This window comes from Cannabis sativa, chromosome X (genome assembly GCF_029168945.1).
Source record: "Cannabis sativa cultivar Pink pepper isolate KNU-18-1 chromosome X, ASM2916894v1, whole genome shotgun sequence".
NCBI lineage: Eukaryota > Viridiplantae > Streptophyta > Magnoliopsida > Rosales > Cannabaceae > Cannabis > Cannabis sativa.
Genome location: NC_083610.1, coordinates 14,224,986 through 14,249,914, shown reverse-complemented (window position 1 = coordinate 14,249,914; position 24,929 = coordinate 14,224,986). Strand labels below are relative to the sequence as shown.

General features: G+C 32.8%; 1 protein-coding gene across 1 annotated transcript; it reads right to left on the bottom strand.

The window, feature by feature from the left end:
* Window positions 1-809: 809 nt before the first annotated feature.
* LOC115716590 (histone H2A variant 1) lies at window positions 810-2,382 on the bottom strand. Its single transcript, XM_030645452.2, has 3 exons — window positions 2,192-2,382; window positions 1,749-1,875; window positions 810-1,365 (listed from the first exon to the last, which is right to left on the bottom strand). The coding sequence occupies exons 2-3, from the start codon at window positions 1,866-1,868 to the stop codon at window positions 1,069-1,071; spliced, it is 417 nt and encodes a 138-aa protein (XP_030501312.1). The 5' UTR covers window positions 1,869-1,875; window positions 2,192-2,382; the 3' UTR covers window positions 810-1,068.
* Between the last annotated feature and the right edge of the window lie 22,547 nt (window positions 2,383-24,929).

The window sequence follows — 24,929 nt, the reverse complement described above, 5'->3', positions numbered from 1 at the left end:
TGCATAACACTTTGTCTTTCTTTTGAAATGTTTCCTTTATCATATTTCTAAAAATAACAATGTATTAAATTCTCATTATTTATCTATTGTAAGTTACTTTAAAAAAAAAAAAAGATAGCATTAATGTGGATTGTTAGGATGATTTATATTAATTTGTTCAATTAAATAATATACCAACGTGCTTTTTTAAAAAGCCACTAAAGTTAGTTTAGTGGTGAGAGAAGTATGGAAAAAAGGGAGAGATCATATTAAACTAATATATAATTGTAAAATATTATTACACTACACTAAAAAAAAATATATACGTAGGCCATGGTCCTAGAACATAAGAAATCTCGAGGACTAACAATTAAATCACTAGGTACGTACATAACTAAGAGCTGCATTACAAACGAGGATCCAAACCTAACAATATGCTAAAAATAAATAGCCATTATTAAGCTACACTACAGTAAGCCAGCCAAACTTTCTTCCTTTTTTTGTTTTTGCTGGATTCAATGAGCAAAAAGACTAAACTCTAGTGATGTCATTCGCTATATACATTGTGACTGATGAAATCAACAACTACAAGTAATGCAATAAACAAGTATAAACATTTGTAGTATTTTATTTAAGAATCTTTAGGTGTTTAAACAATATAAACTACCATCCAAAGTCAGTGGTTATAACATATAGAATCAGATAACCAGGCAGCCATATCAATCTATCCAATGATACAAATGCAAATTAAGACAAATTTGCTGCTAATTAGATAAATGTAAACTACTAGACTTTTATAATATAAACACACGCAAACTAAAAACAGATGGTGACAGAATATAACTTGGTTAAAACTATCCAGCAAACAACAATGACTAATTCTAGAGAGGGAAGCTACAAGTGCAAAAGGGTAAAAAAACTACATTACCCACTTACACTTTACCTACTAACTACTAAGAAACTATCACAAAAGCAAACATTAGTGCCAAAGCGAAAAAAGAGAGAAAGTTGTAATCATAGACAGTGGACACAAGTTTCTAAGTTAATAACAACGGAATAAATTAAGTGACAGCAAATAGCTTTCGTTGTTCAGTCCTTGGAGGTCTTGTTGATGAGAGACTTGTGAATGTGAGGGATTACACCACCTCCAGCAATAGTACCTTTAATCAGGGTGTCAAGCTCCTCATCTCCTCTAATGGCTAGCTGAAGATGCCTTGGTGTAATTCTCTTGACCTTCAGATCTTTGCTTGCGTTTCCAGCCAACTCAAGTACTTCTGCAGTCAGATATTCAAGAATTGAAGCCAAGTAAACAGCAGCGGTAGCCCCAACACGGCCATGAGCTGAGATTCTTGTTTTCAGATGCCTATGAATTCGTCCCACTGGAAACTGAAATACCACCATGCAAAACCGAATCAATCAACATATCTACAAATAGCTCAGCTCAAAAAACCCCTTCAAATTTCCTGACTGATACACAAATTTTAAATCTAACTAAAACATAAAGATTTGCATTTGTGAACAAGAAGTGAGAGAGTATCATAACAAAACCATCTTTGAGAATAACGAGATTAATATGTTTCCTTTTAAATGAAACCCTTTTAATTCATTGGTCTGTGAATCCTTCAAACACCACAACAGATAAGATTAAAACTGCAACGTTGACTTTAGGACCACAACATTAAAAGAAAAACGAAATTCAATCTAAAAGGTCTAAGCTGCACATAAAAGGTTGTTACTTTAAATGGATGGGTAGGAAAAAAAATATTTACCTGGATTCCGGCTCGAGATGAACGAGAAACAGGCCTCTTCTTATCCTTATCCTTGTCTTTATCCTTGTTCGCTGCTGTGGTCTTTGCTGCCAACAGCCCCTTGCCACCTTTTCCCGCCATTTCTTGCCTGTTTTCGAGAAATAATTATTGGTGAAACAAGAATATGAAGTAGAACCCACCAAGAAAATACATTGAGGTACATAAAACGAAAAGTCAAACAACTGAAAAAAAAAAAAACAAGAAACAAAACCCAGATCTGTTGATTCGAAACGATGTATTAAAAATGAGATTTGTTTTAGGTCTCAATGAACACAGCCGGATCAGTAGATCCGGATCTGTATATGCACAAATTCAGATTGCGAAGATGAACAAACACGAAAAATCTACATAATGAATGAGAGAGAGAGAGAGAGAGAGAGAGAGAGAGAGAGAGAGAGAGAAACCTGAGAGACTTTGCTGAGAGCCGGGCGAACGAAGGAAGAGGAGAGAGGAAAAAGAGAAAATGAGAGGGAAAAGGAGATGGGTTTTGGGGTTTTAAAGAGAGGGTTTTTTTGAATTCCAACAGCAAAAAAGGCGGTTTGTTTCGGGTGGGAATTTGATTTTCATTTTGTATTTCAAAATTTTCCCACTTTACCAACTCTTCCAATCCTTTTCTTTATTACCATTTATGTCCCTTCTTCTTTTCCCTGTAACGTATACTAATAAATGACGTGCCATGTGGCCGCCTACATTTATTCCACTTAATCAAACTTTAGGTCCCTACATTTTGGAATTATTATTAAAGTTAACTGAAAACTCTCCCATTTTCTTTTCTCAAAAAAAAAAACTCTCCCATTTTCTTACCAAAAAAAAAAAAGAAAACTCTCCCATTTTTTTTCTTTGTCTAATTAAAATTTTTTGCCCTCTAAATTTTGATATGTAACAAATTATGTTTTTTAAATTTTTTTGACTTTTAAAAATTTTCCTTAAATTATTGAAATTATCAAATTTAAGAACTTTTATCCAATTTCATTCAATTTTACTAATTTAATGATTATTTATGTACTAAATCATACTCCTTAGACTTTAATATCCACCAAATCATGCCCCTTGAATTTTGATATGTCTCAAATCATGTCCCCTGAACTTTCATCCATATTAGACTTTTCTTACTAAAATCAGACAAAAGTTCTTATATCTAACAATCTCAATAGTTTATAAGAGATTTTTAACAACCAAAAAAATTTAGGGGACATAATTTGGTATATATCAAAATTCAAGGCAAAAATTCTAATTAGCTTTTTTTTTAATAAAAACTGAAAAGTCTCTTTAAAAAAAATCTATATTTGCAAATTAGATTTGGGAGATGAAAGTAGAAAAAAAAAATATAGGATTAAACAATATGGAGAATAAAAAAAAAATCATGTATGGTATACAAATTTTGTTAAATCAAGTTTTTTTATAAAAAATTTCTTTCATGCTAAATATGAAAAAAAAAATATAGTTTTTTTCTTTCTATTTCCCACAAAAATTTAAATTCGAAAAACATCTTTAAAAAAAATAAATTATTTGTTAGGCAAGTTCAAATTAAATATAATTTGGTAAATCATTTCCATACTCCATTAACCAATTATTCTAATCTCCATTGTATACTATGAATAAATTGATTTATAATTTTTTAAAATAGATAATATAGTACTTAAATTATGTGTGTTAGGTAATTTATTTTATTTAAAGTTTAAAATTTATAGTGTTTAATTTAAAATTTAGTTTTTATAATTACTGATTTAAATTATATCTCGATATTGAAACTTACCATTATAGAATTTAAGTTATGATATATCCGATTTTTGAAAAATCAAAAAAATCAACTTTAAAATTAGATCAAAAAGCAAATGACAAAACGGAGACTAAACTCAACTGGAGTCCCAAATAGCACAAAAAAAAGGTCAAATGTGACCACTACCATGAGAAAGTATCAGTGGTCGCATACTTTTAGGGTTCTACTCTTGATTTTCTCATTCAACTCTTTTGAAGGGACATTTCACTTCAAAAACCCTAGCTCGAGGAAGAATTCCAACAAGACACACTACTACAATCTAAGCCTTTAGCTTCCCTTTTTTCAATCTAATTTATAAAAAGGGAAGCTAAAGGGGGTGAAAATATCTGCATTGACATTTAGAGGCGGTTTTTTGGTAAAAACCGTAGGTATAGAGTGTATATATATCTATGCCGTCGGTTGGGGGTTGGGAAAAATCAGGGTTTTTTTATATAACCCTATGGCGTCGGTTATTAGGTATTAACCGACGCCATAGGTGCCACTTTTATTCGACACGTGGCACCTATGGCGTCGGTTAATACCTAATAACCGACGCCATAGGGTTATATATCAAACCCTTTCTGCTTCGTCTTCCTCACTTCCTCATTTCACACCTTGCTGAGGACGAAGAACAGCCACCCACAGCAGCCCCAAACCCACGAAAAAACCCTCGCCAACCACCACTAAAACAACCTCATTCTCCCTCATTTCTTAACCATTTTACCCCAATTTTGTCTTAAAATCTTCTATTTTCTATACCTAAACCTATACTGTAAAAAATTTTAGTTGTTTTCCCCTCTATATACCAAACCGAACCTATTATAAAGAAAGGTGGTGGGTATAACTCCGGCCACCGATTTTAGCGGAGAAAACGTTGAGTCTCAACGTCCATTAAGGTATAAATATGCTTTCTATTCATTTTATTTGTGTACATTGGTATTATTTCGTTTTTGTAAATTTTTTTAGAATTTTTTTATTTTATTAATATTATATTGTGTGTGTTCTAGAGGTGGTCGGATTTTTGTAGCATCTTATCGCCGGATTGCGTTTATAAGGTAAATATTTATTAACTTGATATATAATATATATGTATATATTTTGTGTTTTATTATTGAATATGTGTTTATATATATCTTGTGTGTATATACTATTTGTATATTTTGTGTATTTGTATTGTATATATATTTGTTGTGAATGAGAATGAGAGGTAGTAGGAATTTAATTAGTTTAGAGATAAAATTTTTAAAATAATGGTAGTGTGAATATATAATTGATTATATATGTATATATATTTATATGTTATTTTTTAAAAAATTAACTATGGAAATTAGTAACTAGCTAGTAACTTGCTACTTTATTTCTACTTTATTTAATAACTAGTAAGTAATTTAATAATTAAAATTTTAAATTGGTTGTATATTGCATTATGTTATTGGTTGTGTGCTAATATTTGAGGGTCGACATATTTCGGTGTTGATCGAATTTGCAATAGGTATATCCATCCACTAACCTTTTGTTAGTATAAATAATTATCAATGCATGCTTAGTTGAGTTTGAATATCTTAAATATTCATCCGTAGTGAAGTAGGTTCTACGAATACATGTACTGCGGTCGGATGGGTGGATAAATTTTGTATTGTTTATGTTAGTTTCTTTGTTCTGTATTGTTATATTTGTTTTGTTTGTTACTTTAGGCACTTTTAAAATTTTTGGGAACGTCCAATTACAGCCGTTATGCTGCCAAAATTTCAGTAGAATTTGGATCAAATTTTATTATAAAAAACATAAATGTTAAAGGAAAAGTACATAACATAAATAACTAGGTTATTACTCGCTAGTTGTAAGAAATTAGGTGACATAACACATTCATATTTGACTCAAAACATGTTCGTATTAGTAGGTCTTTATATTTGACTCAAAACATGTTCGTGAAATTAGGTGACATTTGTTTTGTTTGTTACTTTAGGCACTTGTCTTGTATAATCTAATTGATGTGTCTATGCATTTATTATACTTAGTAGGTCTTTATATTTGACTCATAATATGTTCGTGTTAGTACCATGATTATCAATGTCAAAGTTCATATTTGAAAGGTTCTCAAATTTTGTTTATTAATGGTATTAGGAAAATGTTATTAATAGATTTAATTTTTTTGGAAACGTTCAATTATAGCCGTTATGCTGACGAAATTTTGGTAGAATTGGGATAATATTTGATTTTCGTTTCTCTTAAACTTGGTTGTTAGGATTTTATCGGAAGTGACTTTATCGGAAGTCAAGTACATAATTTTTGGTATAAGGTATGTTTTCTTTAACTTACTTTTATAAGAATATTTTTTATATATATTTAGATAATCCTTAAATACTTAGAGTAATTTTCGAATAATATTAATACATAGGATAGATATTGTTGAGTGTTAATGATAGATATACTAGAAAAATACAAACCCATATTATAAAATTTAAATGTATAAAAATATTAAATTACATAAAAATTAAAATATTACACATTATTTTAATATTCAATATACTAATTATTATATAAAACATAACTTAAAAAATTATAAAAATGATACTAAAATACTAGAATACAAACACATATTAATTATAAAATATAAAATATTAATAAAAAAAATACATAATATACAAACATATAGAGCAATGTAAATTTGTATTTATTTAACTTTTTAATTTAATTTTATTTATGCTTTAATTTAATTTAATTAATAATACAAAAATAAATTTAGATTTTTAATAAATGTAAAAAAAATATATTAATGAAAGCTGAAAAAAATTTAGGAAACCCCTATGGAGTCGGTTTTTATAAACCCTTTAGCGTCGCCCTGATCAGCGTTGGTAGCGAATTTCGCGAAAATCGACGCTGAAAGGGCTTAAAAACCGCCTCTAAAGGGGGTTTTTGTAGTAGTGACACTAAAGACTTAACTTATTTGGAATAATAGAGTACAAAAGACAAGATGGCATCATCAAGGCTAGAAGAGAAATGTGATATGCGACCAAAGCACTCCCAAGTGTCAGTGGTCGCAAAGCCATATGGAAATGGATTGTTGTGCAAGTAGGGCAATACCTTTGGCCAATTCTTGTGTAGCAAATGAAGAGAAATAAGTCAAATATGCGACCAAGAACCAACATGTCGCCAGTGGTCGCATATTAAAGAAAAATCAAAGCTCACATGCAACCATGGATCTTCCTAGCGGCACTGGTCGCATAATTTGTGTAAATTGGAAATGGCATGCGACCATAACTCTTCATAGAGTCATAGGCCCTACACTTTAAGAGAATAAGGAGTTCCATGCGACCAAGGCCAATCCTTAGAATGGTACTTCACTCTCCCTAGGTATTCAATTCAATAATTTTCCCCTTGTCGAAAAGTATTTAGAATGCTTGCTTCTCAGCTATCACAAATAGGGAATTGTTGATTCAATTGACCTAGAAACACAATCCTGGTGAGAACTTTTTATTATTAGTTTTTATGGTCCATATTAGAGTTATAAAAGCGGAAGCAGAATTTTGATAAAATAATTTTTATCTAATATGAACCATAAACCCAATGATCTCCACATAATGTATATAGATTAAATTTAACTACTGAAAGAAACTCAATTACCTCTTGATGCCTTTTAGGGTATTCCTGTTTCTTTCCGTATAACAATCGAACATCTAATCCAAGAGCTTAATTGAAGAATCCACACCTTGATCTTTCAAGCCAGCCTCAACATTCAGAAATAAAGTAGGTTATTTACAGTGGGCTATTAGATCTCTCTACTTTTAGTTTTTTTTTCTATCTCTTAATTATTCTGCTAATTTATGATACTATATATCCTATATACAATGTTATAAATAAAGTTTTTAATCTTTTATTTAAAATAAAAGATAAATATCAAATTTGATTTGAATTTAAAATTTAAATTCAAATATAAATATCTAATAGTCGAATATCAAATATCAGTAGATTTTTTACTTTAATAATTATCTTTTCAATTAAATAATTATCAAATAATGTATTTAATTAATAATTAAAAGATAATTAGCTTAATTTAAATTAAATTATTTTAACTAATAAAATAATTAAACTAAATTAATCGTGGGCATTTATATGTCACCCTACACGTGTAGAATGGGCCACAATAAATAATAATTGATTAATTCTCATTAATCTCTTACTTCACAAGGATTGAAATAAATATTATTTTCTCTAAAATAATATATTTTCTCTTTCATAATATTTAGTATAATATTATATTTAACTAATTAATATAGTTTTATCCAATAAAACTAAATAGTTAAATAATATTAATTATACAATTCACAATTATCATAATTAATAATAATAAAAATAATGCCACAAATTACTATTTTGCCCTTAAGACTTTATTTCTCATAGAAATTAATTCTCACTCAAAATATATTCATCAAATAAAACTTTTCTTTGTACAGTGTTGTATAGAGGTGACTCGGGGACCATGGACCTATATTTTAAAGCTCCAATAAATCCAAGACAATTATCAATCTCGTCAATAGAATAATCTGGTTTATTAATTTCATTATTACTCCACCGTAAATATAGAATTGCACTCTTTGATAATATAGGATTATATTTACAAAATTCTTACTTATAGTCCATTGATATAATTAATATATGTAGCTCGTCCTCCAATTATTAGTTCATAATTAGAGTTGGTAAAAATATTAGTTTACCCTCTAATTATCTCTTGATTCCTTATGTACTATTAATTCAATGTGAACAATTAATCTATAACTTATTATAGATTTAGATCCAACTGTTAGCACTTCCAAAATTAACACTATAAGGGAACTAACATTCGATCAATTAGGAAAGTTTAGATTCTACTATTGTATAACATGTTTCAAGCCACTCATGTTATTAAGCTCCCAAAATAGAAGTTGTAAGAATCATCTTCTTTGAGAAAATTTAACGAGTGAATCAAAGAACTTTGTAATAACCGCATACTTAAGATATAGATGAGTAGGGTAATTAGTATTGATTTTGTGGTTATATGTTAATATCTTATGTTGTGGGTCCTATTTTTAAGAAATAGGCATAAGGGTTATAATTTCTCTCTCTCTCTCTCTCTCTCTCTCTCTCTCTCTCTCTCTCTCTCTCTCTCTCTCTCTCTCTCTCTCTCTCTCTCTCGTGACCCTTTTTGAAAGAAAAAACCAAGGTTAGACTACCATATTCAAGCCATTTTTAGCAAGGATTGAGGAGAAACCTTAAGCCAAGATCAAAGGTAAGCCTTAGATACTTTACTCCTTGTTGTTTTTGAAGTTTTAAGCTTGGTTCTCTTTTAAAATTTTTGAGAATTTGGGAGTTTAGTTTTATTTGAGAATGAATTGTGTTAGAAGTTATTTTAAAGCTTGATTTTAGTTGTTTATGGCTTGTTTTTGAATTTAAATTTCAAATTAATAACTATAATATTTATTTTAAATTCAAAATTAAATTTGAAAAATAAACATCTAAAATAATAATCAATTATTTACATTAAATAATTTAATGATAATTTATACTGTATATACATTGTGTATTCACTATATATATACATACAATATATAATATAAATACAATATATACATCTGAATATATATGCATATATTTTGAGTAAAGTTCAATGGGGAGGACCGGCCACCACCATGGGCTCACCGTGGCCGATCCTCCCCATATGAGATAGCATGGATGCCACCATATGGTAATTTGCTTAAAATGAATATTGATGTTGCTGCCAATTTTCAAGACAAGATATTAGGAAATGGAACAGTGGTGCGCAACTATAAAGGAGAAGTAATTGCTGCGTTTTCTAAATCAGTCCAAAGTTGTTTCAGAAGTGATGAAATAGAAGCAAAGACACTCTTTTACAGTCTTAATTGGGCTACTCAACAACAATTGCCAATAGCACATGTGAAAACAGACGCCCTAAGAGTATCCTCTGCATTAAATTCTCTTCATAGAGATTTATCTTGTTTTTCTGATCTAATTGATGATGTTCGTTGTCTTTAATCCTCTTTCCTTGAAGTTACTGGTACTCATGCTCATAGGCAAGCTAATCAAGCTGCTTGTGGCTTAACAAAGTACGCTATATGAAAAATACCTTATTCTATTTTCTCTATTGTAAATGACTGTTAATTTATAATAATATGGAAAATTTCTCACTATATAAAAAAAAAAATTATGCCATATTTTTATAATAAAACTTCGGAATACCATATTTTATATTTCTCTGGTCTCTCTCTCCTATTTTACTCTCATTACACCTGAAACAACCAAGACTTTTTTTTTGTTAAGGATCTCCTCAGTCACCATGCTTCTGGAATCCATTTCCGCCGCTGCCATTCCTCTTGCCGGAATCCATTTGTCTCTAAGATGCTGCTGTGATCCGACCATGGACAGGGAGGTTGACCTTCCACCCCCATTCGCACTGGGGAGGGATCTCACCCGTCCTATGATTCCTAATTCTAACTCCTCTCATTTTCCAAGGAAGCAAAACAAGAAGTAAGAAGATTGGGTAATTAATGGATGTGAAATCCTCAGACTTACCGTCATAAGAAATCGATTTGGAGAAGAATCTAAAAAAAAACAGATGTTATATAAACTGTAGATATTGTAGTTTTGCTAAAGAGTACGTAGTAATTATTTCAACGTCGTCTTCTTTAACCTCTGTTTTCTATGGCTCACTCGTGCAATACAGACTATAGGTTCAAAGATTCTCTCACTCTCTCACTAGATAGTTCTCGTTGGATTAAATATTATTGACAATATGCATTAGATGTTTAAGTAATTTACTGATCTTATTTTTAGTTTTTTCTTGCCTTATCTTGACAACTCACCATTTTTATTGATGCCTAAAATGGCAATCACTCAATCTGTGGATTATCTTCTCCAATAGATACTGTTGGAACTTTGTATGAAATATGTAAAAATAGAAAAGTGAAGTGTGTGAGTAGGAGTCCCACATGGGATAGAAACACTACATTTTAAGTGTATATCTAGTGCAAGTTTGAGATATGGGTTTGGGCCCCAAGGGGTACCCAGTTTTGCGCGCATGGGTGAGGACTCACACACTGGACCACCACACACGCGCGCGCCGCCGCCGCCCGAGCCGGGCCGGGTTGGCGGGTGAGGTGTCACTTTATTTTTTGAAGAAAAAATTATTTAATTATGTAAAACGCGATCAGTCAATGATCCGCCTTTTCCTCCCACGAACGATAATATTACCGTTTTCTTACCGTTTTTTCTTGGATCGACTTCTATATAAGTCGTATCAGAACAACGTAAGAATATATCTTTTCAATATTAAAAAAAATTGTTTTCTTTCTTTACGATTTTTCTGAGAGCAAACAGTAGGGTGTTACAGAGCGATACAGTTCGGTGCAGAACGTATCGTACTTATACAGAGGTTGTTTTATCCTGGGGACGCCGTGGTTGCTAGACTGCCGTGCACACTTCGGGCAGAGCCGCGAAACGTCTTAAAGAGAGCGACATTGTCCGCGACTCAGCCAGATTATTCTATCGGTAATTCGTTCCGATTTTACTGTATTTAATTTCGGTATAACACTTTTAAGACGCTCAGTTCTGCTATGGCTGCTACCGATGAATTTTCTGGTTCTGCTTCTAACGATATTAACAAGCCTTTCCGTTTTGAGGGATTACATTTTAAGCGATGGAAACAGAAGATGTTGTTCTACCTGACGATGAAGAAAGTTGCTTTCGTTCTCACTGCTCTGAAGCCAGTCGTCTCTGAAGCTTCTATCGATAAGGACAAAGAGGCTGAACGCGAGAAGCAACAAAAGGATTTGGACTCCTGGGTCGAAAATGACTTCCTCTGTAAGAATTTTATTCTTAATGGTTTATCTGACGATCTGTATGACTATTATAATTCAAATAAATCAGCAAACGAAATATGGGATGCTCTGCAAAAGAAATACGATACTGAAGAAGCTGGAACTAAAAAGTATGTTGTCAGTCGCTACCTCAAGTATCAAATGGTGGACGACAAACCTGTGGAAGCCCAATCTCACGAGCTTCAGAAAATTGCACATGAGATCATCTCAGAAGGTATGACTTTAGATGAACAGTTTCAAGTTGCTGTATTAATTGATAAGTTACCCCCTTCCTGGAAGGATTTCAAAAGTACTCTCAGGCATAAGACTAAGGAATTTTCCTTAGAAAGTTTGATCACCCGCCTTCGTATAGAGGAGGAAGCAAGAAAACAAGACCAGAAAGATGAAGTGCTTGTTGTTTCAAACAACAACACTAAGAAATCCACACCAGCGGTTCTGAAGCCTAATGGCAAAAATTTTAAGAATCAGAACCGCAACTCGAATTCTAATTCTAACCGCAACAACCCTCCTCGTAACAATAATCAGAGTTGGAACCATAATAGGAACCAACATGGAAGGCAGCCACCTCCACATAAACAGAATGACCCCGCACAGTTTTTGTGTTACAACTGTAACAAGCCGGGTCATATGGCACGAAAGTGTCGGAACAAGCCTAGCTCTGCTCCGCAGGCTAACTTGACTGAAGAAGCTTTTATAGCTATGATCTCTGAGATCAATATGATTGGTGGATCAGAAGGATGGTGGGTAGACACTGGCGCCTCTCGCCATGTTTGCTATGATCGTGCTATGTTTAAGACATACACTGCTGCTGATGACAAGAAAGTGTTGTTGGGAGATTCCCACACCACTATTGTTGCTGGAACTGGAAACGTGGAGCTAAAGTTTACCTCGGGAAGAACCTTATTGCTGAAAGATGTAATGCACACTCCCGAGATGAGAAAGAATCTAGTTTCTGGTTTTTTGCTTAATAAGGCTGGGTTTACTCAAACAATTGGGGCTGATTTGTACACCATCACTAAGAATGGTACTTTTGTGGGGAAGGGTTATGCTACTGATGGAATGTTTAAATTAAATGTTGAATTTAATAAAGTATCTTCTTCTGCTTACATGCTGTGTGATTTTAATGTTTGGCATTCTAGACTTTGTCATGTTAATAAACGTATCATTAAGAATATGAGTAATATTGGCTTAATCCCGAAAATGTCAGAAAAGGATTTTGAAAAATGTATCTTTTGTAGTCAAGCAAAAATAACTAAGACACCACATAAATCAGTTACTAAAGAAACCGAACCTTTAGATTTGATACATTCTGATATATGTGAACTTGATGGAACGCTAACCAGAAATGGTAAACGTTATTTTATTACTTTCATAGATGACTGTTCTGACTTTACTTATGTGTACTTGATGAAAAATAAAAATGATGCACTTGACATGTTTAAATTATTCGTAGCTGAAATTGAGAATCAATATAATAAGAAAATAAAAATGCTTCGTAGTGATAGAGGAACTGAATATGAATCAAACTCGTTTATTGAATTTTATAATTCACATGGTATGATACACGAAAGGACTGCACCATATTCACCTGAAATGAACGGTAAAGCTGAAAGAAAAAATAGAACATTTACTGAATTAGTTGTGGCTATTTTGTTGAATTCTGGTGCTGCATCTCACTGGTGGGGTGAAATTTTATTAACTGTTTGTTATGTTCTGAATAGAGTTCCTAAAACTAAGAGTAAATTTTCACCTTATGAGATCTTGAAAAATAGGCAACCAAATGTGTCTTATTTTAGAACCTGGGGTTGTTTAGCTTATGTTAGGATTCCTGATCCTAAGAGAATAAAACTAGCTAGTAGAGCCTATGAATGTGTATTTATTGGATATGCGGTGAATAGCAAAGCATTAGATTCTATGATCTGAATGCACATGTTATAGTGGAATCTAATGATGCTGAATTTTATGAACATAGATTTCCTTTTAAATTAAGAAATAGTGGGGGTACATCTACTAGCAATGTTCCTACCATTAGGGATAATGAGCACACTGAGAGTAATGAAATAGAACCTAGAAGAAGCAAGAGAGCTAGAGTAGAAAAAACTTTTGGTTCAGATTTTTGTGCTTACACCTTAGAGGAGGATCCTGCCAACCTCCAAGAAGCTTTGTCTTCCATAGATGCTGACCTGTGGCAAGAGGCCGTTGATGATGAAATGGACTCACTTATTAAGAATAAAACCTGGCATTATACAAACTTACCACCTGGGTGCAAAATTATAGGTTGTAAGTGGATTCTGAAAAAGAAATTGAAACCTGATGGAACTGTTGACAAATACAAAGCTCGCTTAGTAGCCAAGGGTTTTAGACAAAGAGAGAATGTAGATTTCTTTGACACCTTTTCACCTGTCACTAGAATAACATCCATTAGAGTTTTAATTTCTCTGGCTGCTGTACACAATTTAGTTGTGCACCAAATGGATGTTAGAACAGCGTTCCTTAATGGTGAATTAGAAGAAGAAATTTACATGGATCAACCTGAAGGGTTCGTGATCCCAGGTCAGGAACATAAGGTTTGCAAGTTAGATAAATCTTTGTATGGTCTTAAGCAGGCACCTAAGCAATGGCATGAGAAGTTTGACAATTTAGTTATCTCAGATGGTTTCAAAGTGAATGAAAGTGACAAATGTATTTACTATAAATCTCATAATGACATTTGCACAATTATTTGCCTATATGTGGATGATTTGCTTATATTTGGTTCAAATATCCATGCTGTTAATGCTGTGAAATCATTATTGTGTGCTAACTTTGATATGAAGGACCTCGGAGAAGCTGATGTAATCCTTGGTATTAAGATTACTAGGTCTGAAAAGGGAATTTCTTTGGATCAATCTCATTACATTGAGAAGATTCTTAAGAAATATAATTACTTTGACTGTAAACCTGCTTGCACACCATATGATCCAAGTGTAAAGCTATTCAATAACACTGGTGACGGTGTGAGACAATCTGATTATGCGAGCATCATTGGCAGTCTTCGATATGCCACTGATTGTACGAGACCCGACATTGCCTATGTAATACCCGGAATTAAGAAAAAGGATTAGCAAAGCCCTAATTAGATAATTATGAGTTAATTGAGGAATTATATTATTATATAGTTCAATATATGTGAAATTATATGAAATTTAAAATGTTAAAGACCCCGTTGGTGAGCCAGGGGCATTTTGGTAATTATGACTCGAGAAGGGTAAATTGTTGAGATTAATTTAATTACGTGCTTAATAGAACTATATTATTATATAGTATGCCTGTGTTGTCTTTTCAAGTGTGTTCTGACAGGTTGGCGCGGTATAGTCACAACCGGGTGTTTCGGGCCGAACCGGGTTCGGGCCCGAAATTCATTTGGGATTGAAATAATTGGCATTCTTATTATTGATGAATAATCTGAAATTATATTGGATTTATGTGTGAATAAAATGGCTAAATTGCCCATGTGAGTGAATATGTATGTTTTAAGCCCTAAGGGCAAAATGGTCATTTGACCATAAGTGATTTACTTGAACCAAATTGATTTTTGAGAGAAAATGAATTATTTTTCTGGTTTCATCTCTCTCTCTCATCCAAACCCTCTCTTTCCCTAAAGCCCATTTGATTTTCAAAGTTGATTGTTGAGAATTGCTTGAAGTTGGGTGTGAATTAGAGCTTTGGATTGTGGTTTCTTGAGCTTGAAGTTTAGGTAATTTCTTGCTGAGTTTTTATTGAATTTTAATTAGTGGAATCTTGCTGGAATTGTTATGGAAAAATCATGATTTGAGTTGTATCTTGCCTTGTGATTGCATGTTCTTAAGTGTGGTTATAATCTTGATGAATTGAGTGTGTTAATCTTTGGATTTAAGTTCTTGAGCATGGATTTTGATTCTAGGGTACTTTCTAATATTGAATCATGGTTATTGTGATGTTGTGTTGGCTGGAAAATTGTTTAAATGGCTGAAGATGAAGCTCTTGTTCTTGAGCTTGGAATTTGCTTAGTTTGAGCATGATTTTGTTGTGTTTATGCAATCTGAATTTTTGGCTTTTGCAATGAGAATTTAGATGCATTTGAGTTGTGATTTTTGAGCCTTATTATGCGTTTTTACCCTCTGTTTGGTTGGGGTTCGAAATCTAGGAAAGGTTGGCATTTTAAGACCTTAAAAATGGAGTTTTGGGGTGTTCTAAACCCAGTCGTCGCGACGGGATTTTCGGCCGTCATGATCGGATTTGGCAGTGAGAAATTCTGTTTTCTCAATTTTGTTTTGGCCATAACTTTTGACTCGGGACTCCGTTTGGGATGTTCTTTATATCGTTGGAAAGCTCGTTCCGAGCTCTATTTGATTATCTATGTTTTGAATGCCATGTTTATATTTTGTGAAAGTGAAATTGGGGATTAACCCTATTTGTGAAATCCCGGATTGTGTGACTAGGATTACCGGCACCTGATCAGGAGCACCCAGGGGTTTGGAATCTCTGTTATTGCGGGACAACAGGTAAGACAGTAGTTTGCACGTAGAGTATGCGCGGTGGCACTTATGTTGAATGTGATATATGTGAGTAATTGCAACCAGGATTAGGGTTATTACCCTAACATGAGCGGTTTAATAGCCTAGGGTTATTACCCTAGTGATATATGTTGTGTAATACTATGCCATGTCGGATATATCTATATATTGGAATTATGAATTATGCTCTTAAGGCATAATTAAACTAGACTCGGTAAGCTAGTACCTTGAGTTTAATTTTAATGCGATCTAGGGTTATTACCCTAGAATATTATGAGTCCAGTGAAAGCATGAGTCAGGGTTGATACTCTTAGTAAATGTCATCTAAGTATATAGAAATGTATTATATGCGTGATTACATAGTATGCAAGTTAGGGTTATTACCCTAAGATTATATATGTTGTAGTAAATATTGAATACACGCATGTATGTTAGAAGTTATGTGTTTAAGACATAACTGGGTTAGACCTGGTATATATCACCAGGATAAACCACCGAAAGAACGTAATACATGGATTACGTATATACATGAATAGGGTTATGCGAGCAAGGCATAACCAGGTTAGGCTTGGTAATCAGAACCGAGGTAAACCCTACTGAGGCCTTATTATATATAGACGTGTGAGAGCAACACGTAGGTCTACGCCACGTAGACATAAATAGGCATGTGAGCGTAACATGCAGGTCTATAGCAAATAGACAATTAATAGTGCGGTGACACTAATAATTATGTGTTACATATTGAGATTAAGGGTTATGTGTCAAGGCATAATCAAGTTGGACTCGGTATCTAGAACCGAGATGAACTATTCTAAGGCCTTATTATAATTAGACGTGTGAGAGCAACACGCACGTAGATATATATAGATGTGTGAGCGCAACACATAGGCCTACGCCACGTAGACATAAATAGGCATGTGAGTGTGACATGCAGGTCTGTGACACACAGACATATATGAATGGCATTACTGTTTAAATAGCATGATGAGCATATTATATTTGTTATGATTTATACTGTCTTGCTGGGCTTGGCTCACGGGTGCTCTACTGTGCAGGAAAGGGTAAGTCAGTGGTTGATCAACCATGAGTTTGAGGAGCAAAACGAAGAATGTACATGTTCAAGCCATATCAGACCAAGTGGGTTAAGGGTCTATCAGTGTTGAACTTTTGAATTCTGTTTTGCCGCTTAGGTCGGCTAGAAAGAAAAGACTTGTAATAAGTTTGTAATTATTTTTGGGATCCCAACTATTTTGAAAGTTTAAATATATTACAAGTTTATTTTCATTCTGTTTAATATAAAAGTTTAAATTCTGCGCTATTTTGATTAGTAATCCCGATTAGAGGATTAGAGTTTCATAAGTATTTTGGGTAGCGTGCCTGATTATTTAGGGCGTTAAAGCCTATGTCGTGGGATTATTATGCAGGTTTACCAGTAGGCCTAGTATAGAGCATTGGCATGCTATTGAGAGGGTAATGAGATACCTTAAGAGAACCATGAGCCTTGGATTACACTATCAAAGGTTTCCAGCTGTCCTTGAAGGATACAGTGATGCAGACTGGAACACTTTGTCAGATGACTCCAAAGCTACAAGTGGCTATATTTTTAGCATAGCTGGTGGCGCTGTTTCTTGGAAGTCAAAGAAACAGACTATTTTAGCACAGTCCACCATGGAGTCTGAAATGATAGCACTAGCCTCTGCTAGTGAAGAAGCAGGTTGGCTTAGAAGCCTGCTAGCTGAGATCCCTTTATGGGAAAAACCGATACCAGCTGTGTTGATCCATTGCGATAGTACCGCGGCTATTGCAAAAGTCCAGAACCGTTATTATAACGGTAAGAAACGACAAATCCGTTGTAAGCACAGCACTGTTAGAGAGTTCCTCTCAACAGGAGCTGTTAGAGTGGATCATGTACGCACTGATGACAATTTAGCAGATCCTTTGACGAAAGGACTAGCTAGAGAGAAAGTCTATAAAACTTCGAAAGGAATGGGACTATTGCCCTTAGAAAAATGAGTCACTCATAATGGTAACCCAACCTAATGACTGGAGATCCCAAGAATTAGGTTCAACGGGTAATAACAAATTATGAGTTGATATGTGTTGATCATGCTATAGTTATACGAGAAGCATGAAGTCCTGAAGCGATAAGAGGATGAGTTAATAGAAACTCTTAATGAGATCTATACTCTATGTGGAGTGGAGTACCGAGCTACAGGAGTACTCTTGATAGACTCACCTATGTGAATGTGGGAGTGGGGCCGCTTCCTATGAAATTTGGGGCAAAATTTCTAGAGCGTTCACTATACTGGGATAGACGTGCATGGCCATTAACGCACGGGCTTATTTGAATACACCCTTGAAAGATTGGTGCGTGGTACGACGTTAGAGATAGAGTTCAAGACTTCGAGTCACTCTAGTAAAATCTAAATCGTATTCACTATGCAAGATTCAAATCGAAAGATATCTTTGCTGAAGCACTGTCTTATAGTTGTTGAGGTTGCTCGAGAAAATATTTTTAAAAATTTCAAGTGGGGGATTGTTGGAACTAGGGCTGAACATTTAGACCCGCAAACCCGAAAAACCCGGCCACCCGCCCCGACCCGCCGACCAAAAAACCGAAAATCTGAAAACCCGTGTGGTTGGGTCGGGTTCAATCCGAAAATACCCCACACGGGTTTCGGGTTCGGGTATAGTAAATTGGTTCTTTTTAATTCGGGTTGTAACCCGTAAACCCGAACAACTTTAGAAAATAAAGAAACTTTTTTTTATTTTATTAAAAACTTAATAATATATTAATATTTACTATAATATTTACCTTCAGACTTTATTATTCAAAACAAAATGCCTATTCGAATTCTTGTCTTGCCTTACGAAGTCACTAGTTATAAGTCAGTACACCAAGAGTCACCTCCCTTAAGCTTCTTCTTCTCCAAGGGCGGCGACGAACGGGCGACGACGGACGGACGACGACTGCTTCTCTTCTCCGGCGGGATCGCATCCAAGCGATGGGCAGTCCGGCGTCCCTAACATCCAAGTCCAAACTCGTCTATGAAAACTTCTTCTTCTCCGAGTCTCGGAGTCCGAGGTGGTGACTTCACCGACTGGCCTGGCGACTGGTGAGGGAATATGTTTCGTGCGTTCTTATTTTCTTCCTTCAATTGTTAACGTTGACGAGTGACGACGATGGCTGTGTCTGTGCATTCTTTTTTTCTTCCTTAACTGTTAACTTCTTTATTTAGTTATTTATTTTTTTTTGTACGTAACATACAGTATACACTATACAGTAACAATATTACTTCATTGAAATATTGGATAATTGGATACATATCTCATTGGAATACGGACAATGGATACATTATCTATGTATGTATTCTATAATGTTAAAAAAATGGTATTTTTAAAAATTAGCCATAAATTATCATTTCGGGCTAAGCCCAATAAGACCCGAACCCGACCACCCTAACCCGACCACACCCGACCCGTAACCGAGCCACCCGAACACCCGAAAACCGGGTTCGGTTAAGCATTTCCAAAACCCGAAGCCCGAAAACCCGAACCCGATCGCCCGAAAACCCGAAAACCCGACCCGTGTGCACCCCTAGTTGGAACTTTGTATGAAATATGTAAAAATAGAAAAGTGAAGTGTGTGAGTAGGAGTCCCACATGGGATAGAAACACTACATTTTAAGTGTATATCTAGTGCAAGTTTGAGATATGGGTTTGGGCCCCAAGGGGTACCCAGTTTTGCGCGCATGGGTGAGGACTCACACACTGGACCACCACACGCGCGCGCGCGCCGCCGCCGCCGTCCGAGCCGGGCCGGGTTGGCGGGTGAGGTGTCACTTTATTTTTTGAAGAAAAAATTAGTTAATTAAATAAAGATTTATTTTTATTTATTTATTTATTAATTAATTTTAACACGTGATCAGAAGAGGTAAAACGCGATCAGTCAATGATCCGCCTTTTCCTCCCACGATCCACTCCTCCCACGAACGATAATATTACCGTTTTCTTACCGTTTTTTCTTGGATCGACTTCTATATAAGTCGTATCAGAACAACGTAAGAATATATCTTTTCAATATTAAAAAAAATTGTTTTCTTTCTTTACGATTTTTCTGAGAGCAAACAGTAGGGTGTTACAGAGCGATACAGTTCGGTGCAGAACGTATCGTACTTATACAGAGGCTGTTTTATCTTGGGGACGCCGTGGTTGCTAGACTGCCGTGCACACTTCGGGCAGAGCCGCGAAACGTCTTAAAGAGAGCGACATTATCCGCGACTCAACCAGATTATTCTATCGGTAATTCGTTCCAATTTACTGTATTTAATTTCGGTATAACAGATACTCTCACTATTGCTTCTTTAAGGGGTAAAAATGTGGCAATAGAATCATAAAATGTTATATTAGCTGGATTTATCTCATGATTAGTTCTAGAAAAGATTAGCAATAAAACTCTAGAAAGGAGCTTGATAATTAATACAATCATTTGTTTATGGAACATAGTTAGAGCTTGATATTTATGGAGGATCTGAAAACTGATCATTATAACATTTAATTGGACCATTATAAAAAGAAATTTGCATGCAGAATTATATTCTTTGCCCAACTTTAGTATAATTTTGTGCTAATCCTTTTATTGAATTTGTTGGGCATATTCCAAGTGTAATGCAGTCAAATAGCAGAGGGTCTGCAAAATCAGCATCAAGTTCAGGTCATCTTGATAAGAACTCTTCACATAAAGTGGTGGTTTGAACCCCTTTTTTGTGGTGATTGGGAAAATGAGATTTATCAGAGTTGGATATTCAAGTTATAGAAGATGAATTTAATGTTTTTTATGATGCCTTCTATTTTTCTTAAATGTGTTTTTGATATACATACATGTATTTGTCAGAGGAAACCTTTAGATAACTCTTTGGTCTTCCACATTATTTTCTTGAGTATCAATATTTTAGTGAATTTTGGGCCATATGAAACTCGTCAACATGGTAGAATGCAAAGTTTTTATTTATTTATTCGTGGTGTAATTTTTATTTTAGTTATTTTATGGAATTAAATTTTTTTTCTTAGATTTTTAACTAGTTGATAAATATAATTGTTTTTTTTTATCTCATATTCTAATGTCCAACTCCAGCATCTAACTCCGATGATGATGAAAACTTTATTTGTTTTTTTTTTTAATTATAATTGGTTTCTTAGATATTGTGTGCTATTTGTTTTTAGTTATTTTATTGTGGAACCGATTATATTTTAATTCATGTCTTGGTTGGTTTTTGAATTAACTATTTCAAAAACAATTATTGAATATTTATTTCAAAAATTGGTTTTACATTTAATTAATTCTTAATTTAGTTATTTTGGAAACCGATTATTTATTTAGTTAATTTAACGAACTGATTTTTATTTTATTTTATTTTATTTAACTGTTTTCCTGTGTAACTTTTATTTTAGTTGCTTTACGAAACTAATTTCTTTATCTCAGATTTTAAACTAGTTGATCAATATAACCAGTTTCTTTATCTTATATTTTTTAGTTATTATGTGTTATTTATTTTTATTTATTTGTTATGGAACCAGTTTAGTTTAAATATATACCTCAATATTTTTAGAATTGATTCCCACATTTTCTTTTAATTATAAATGGTTTATGAGGTATTATATGTTTTTCCTTTTTACTTAATTTGTTGTGGAACTAATTTTGTTTTTAATTTATGTTTCATTGTTTTAGGAATTGATTTCTTCGTTGTTTTTTATTTATAACCGGTTTGAGTTATTCTGTGTTATTTGATTGTATTCATTATGTTATAGAATCGGTTATATTTTAATTATAACCGGTTTGAGTTATTCTATGTAATTTGTTTTTATTCATTATGTCATAGTTCCGTTTCTATTTTAATATATAACTGGTTTGAGTTATTGCGTGTTACTTATTTTTATTCATTCTGTTACAGAATTGGTTATATTTTAAATTGAGACATCTAACTCCGGTGACATTTCCGATGACGACACAACTCTGTTGACTTTTTCAATAATTTTTCTGGTAATTTTTTCAACGACTGATTTTTTTGATGAGTTTTCGGTACTGATGACTTTTTTTTGGCACTGAAGTCTTCTTCGACGACTTTCTAGTGATACTTATTATTATCAAATTTATTCAAGGTCTTTTTTTATTCGAATATTTTAGATTTTTATTTTTTAGTTTCATATTTTTTTTTATTATTTATTCATGTCATATCATTCATTTTTTTCATTTTATGAAGAAAAAAAAAATTACACCCCATACTATTTTTTCCCTTTTTTTTTTACTAATACATCATTATATTTTCTTTTATACTATCTTTTATTTATTATCATATACAGTCGTGTTATGAGCACCTATTGAGTAATTCTTATAATTTTTTAAGTGTGATAAATGTATGATGTGACTTTGTGTTGTCACTTTAGTGACAATTTTTTTTTTCCTTTTAACTAAAATTGTATTATATTTTAGATAATATAAAATTGTAATTTGACTTGTGTTGTGACAGATTTTTTTTATTTGTTTTATTTTTCATTAATTAAAATTGATGATGAAAAATTTGATACCCTAAATATTAATACATGTTCATTTTACTTTAATCTCACTTCCTCATTATTCTCTTTTCTTATTCATCATCTTTTTTTTTTCTTCACTCTTTGCTTCCTCAAGTTCTCTCTATCTTTCTCCATTAATATATAAGTTTTTTTTATTTTTTTTTCTTGTTAAATTATTCTTCTTCATCTTCTTTTCATTTTTTTATTTAATTTTTGAAATTTTTAGTCACGTTTTTTGGAAAAGATAAGAGTTAGTGTAGTTTTTTTATTCTGATTTTTTAGAATTGACTTTGCAAATATAGACTCTGTTGCATTTGGTGTTGAGGCTGTGCAGAAGATGATTAATTTTTTAATTATTTTTTTATTCTTTATTTGTTTTAGTGTTGTTTTACTGTTATTTTCTATAATTTATTTTTTTGACTTCGATTTCACTGTTCTTGCTCCATCTCGCTAGAATTAATGATTATTTTTTGAGTGTTCTCGTATTTAGTGGTGGTTCTATCTGTGAGTGTGAAAGATGGATGCTATAAAATACATTTCTTCTTCCTTCTCTATGTATATTTTTTGGTTTTTTTTATTCTGGTTTTCCTATAAATACATTTGACGAGCTCACTAGAATTTTTTTTTTAAGGTGTGTGGTTCTTCTATGTTTTTCTAAGTGATTATATCTGCTTATTGTTTTACATTTATTTTTGTGTTGTTTAGTAGTTTTTTTTATTCTGATTTTCTAAAATTGGGTTTGCAAATATAGCTGTTATTGCATCTGGTACGGATGCTGTGTAGAAGATTGCTAGTTTTTTTTAATCTTTTTTCCTTTTTTTTTTGTTTAATTTGTTTTAGTGTTGTTTTACAGTTATTTTGCCATGATTATTTATTCGACGTTGATTTTACTGTTTTTTCTCAATCTCACCGGAATTAATGGTTGTTTTCTGATTGTTCTGGTGTTCCTGTAGTGGTTCTATCCGTGGGTGTGGAAGATGGAGACCTCATTTTTTTTTGTGGTTTATCGTATAAAAGGAAAAAAAAAAAATAGGTCAGGACAGTATAAAAGTTATTTCTGCCATGTGATAGTATTTTTGTAAAGATTAGACCAAAAATCAGTATTTTTGTAAGTTGCCCAAAAGAAAACTCAGTCTAAACGATGAGGCGCACAGTTAGAGCTTTAGCATTGATCCATAGGCCTTTAGAAGATTTGGAGCCCACAACTCAAGACCATGGGGCGCTCCATAGGGCCATGAGTTTGGGTAAATGGACCACACTCCAATGTCAATAATATATAACAAAATGAATTATTTGAGCAGTTAGTGACAAAACCTGATGAGTATATAATTTAATAAAATCTCTGAATGGGTAGGGGACCCAAAAATCAAAAATAAAAAATCAAACACAGTTTCTCACTCGACTCTTCTCTGTTCCACTCTAGGCCCATCTATAATTTATCTATACAAAGTAACAATAAATATTTAAGACATAATTGTGTTTGTGTTTTTTCTATTACCCCTTTAAATGAATTAATAAATAATGTGATACGTGGAAAGTTGCAATAGCTATAAAAATGATGAAAATATTTTTATAGATATGGTTATGTATTTTTTTTTTCTTTTTCCATATAATATTGTTTTTAGAGATAATATAATATACTACTTAAATGTGGATATTATAGTATTTATTTATAAATTATAATACATCTATTGTTTCTTAAAGAGTCACCCCTTCTTTTCCTGTTATTATTATAAAAGGATATTGGTAGTATAGATATTTTATTTTTTTAGTTTTATATATTTAAATATTATATTTTTATTAATAATAACAATAATAATAATTAATATAAAAATTTTTACACCAAAAATATAAAATGCACACTTTATTACTAAAATACCACCACACTTTTAGTATTACTTTTATACTCTTCAACTTTATTTTATTACAATTTTATCACTTCCACACACATTTCATGCATCACTATGTTCTTACACGTCAATAGTCTATTATGACCTCTATCAATTAACCATTCATCATTTCTCTCTCTTTTTCTCTCTCTCTTTTTTTTTTTATTTTATTTTTTTATTTTCAATTTCTTTTCAGTTTTTATTTTTAAAAACCAAATCCTCCATAACTGAACTTGTCTCCCTCCATGATCCCAACCCATTTTCCCTCTTCTTTCTTTTCTTTTACTTTTTTTTTTTCAACTCACATTAACCGATTTCTATAATCGTTTTCCCTCTCTTTTTATTGATGTGAATTTATATATGTATAATCATGTCTATTACTCGTTCTTCATCTACCCCTTCTCCATTGCCAAAAAAAAAAAAGTTCGAAAATGGGTGTTAAATTTGTAGCTGATAGGTCCAAGGGGAAACGTCCAGTTGGTGAAGATGATGACTCGGATTTTGCTCCTCAGTTA

Coding starts and splice junctions, on each gene's coding strand:
- LOC115716590 (XM_030645452.2), bottom strand. CDS start 1,868: ATGGCGGGAAAAGGTGGCAAGGGGCTGTTGGCAGCAAAGACCACAGCA. Junction 1,366..1,748: donor CATCTCGAGCCGGAATCCAG/GTAAATATTTTT, acceptor GTGGTATTTCAG/TTTCCAGTGGGACGAATTCA.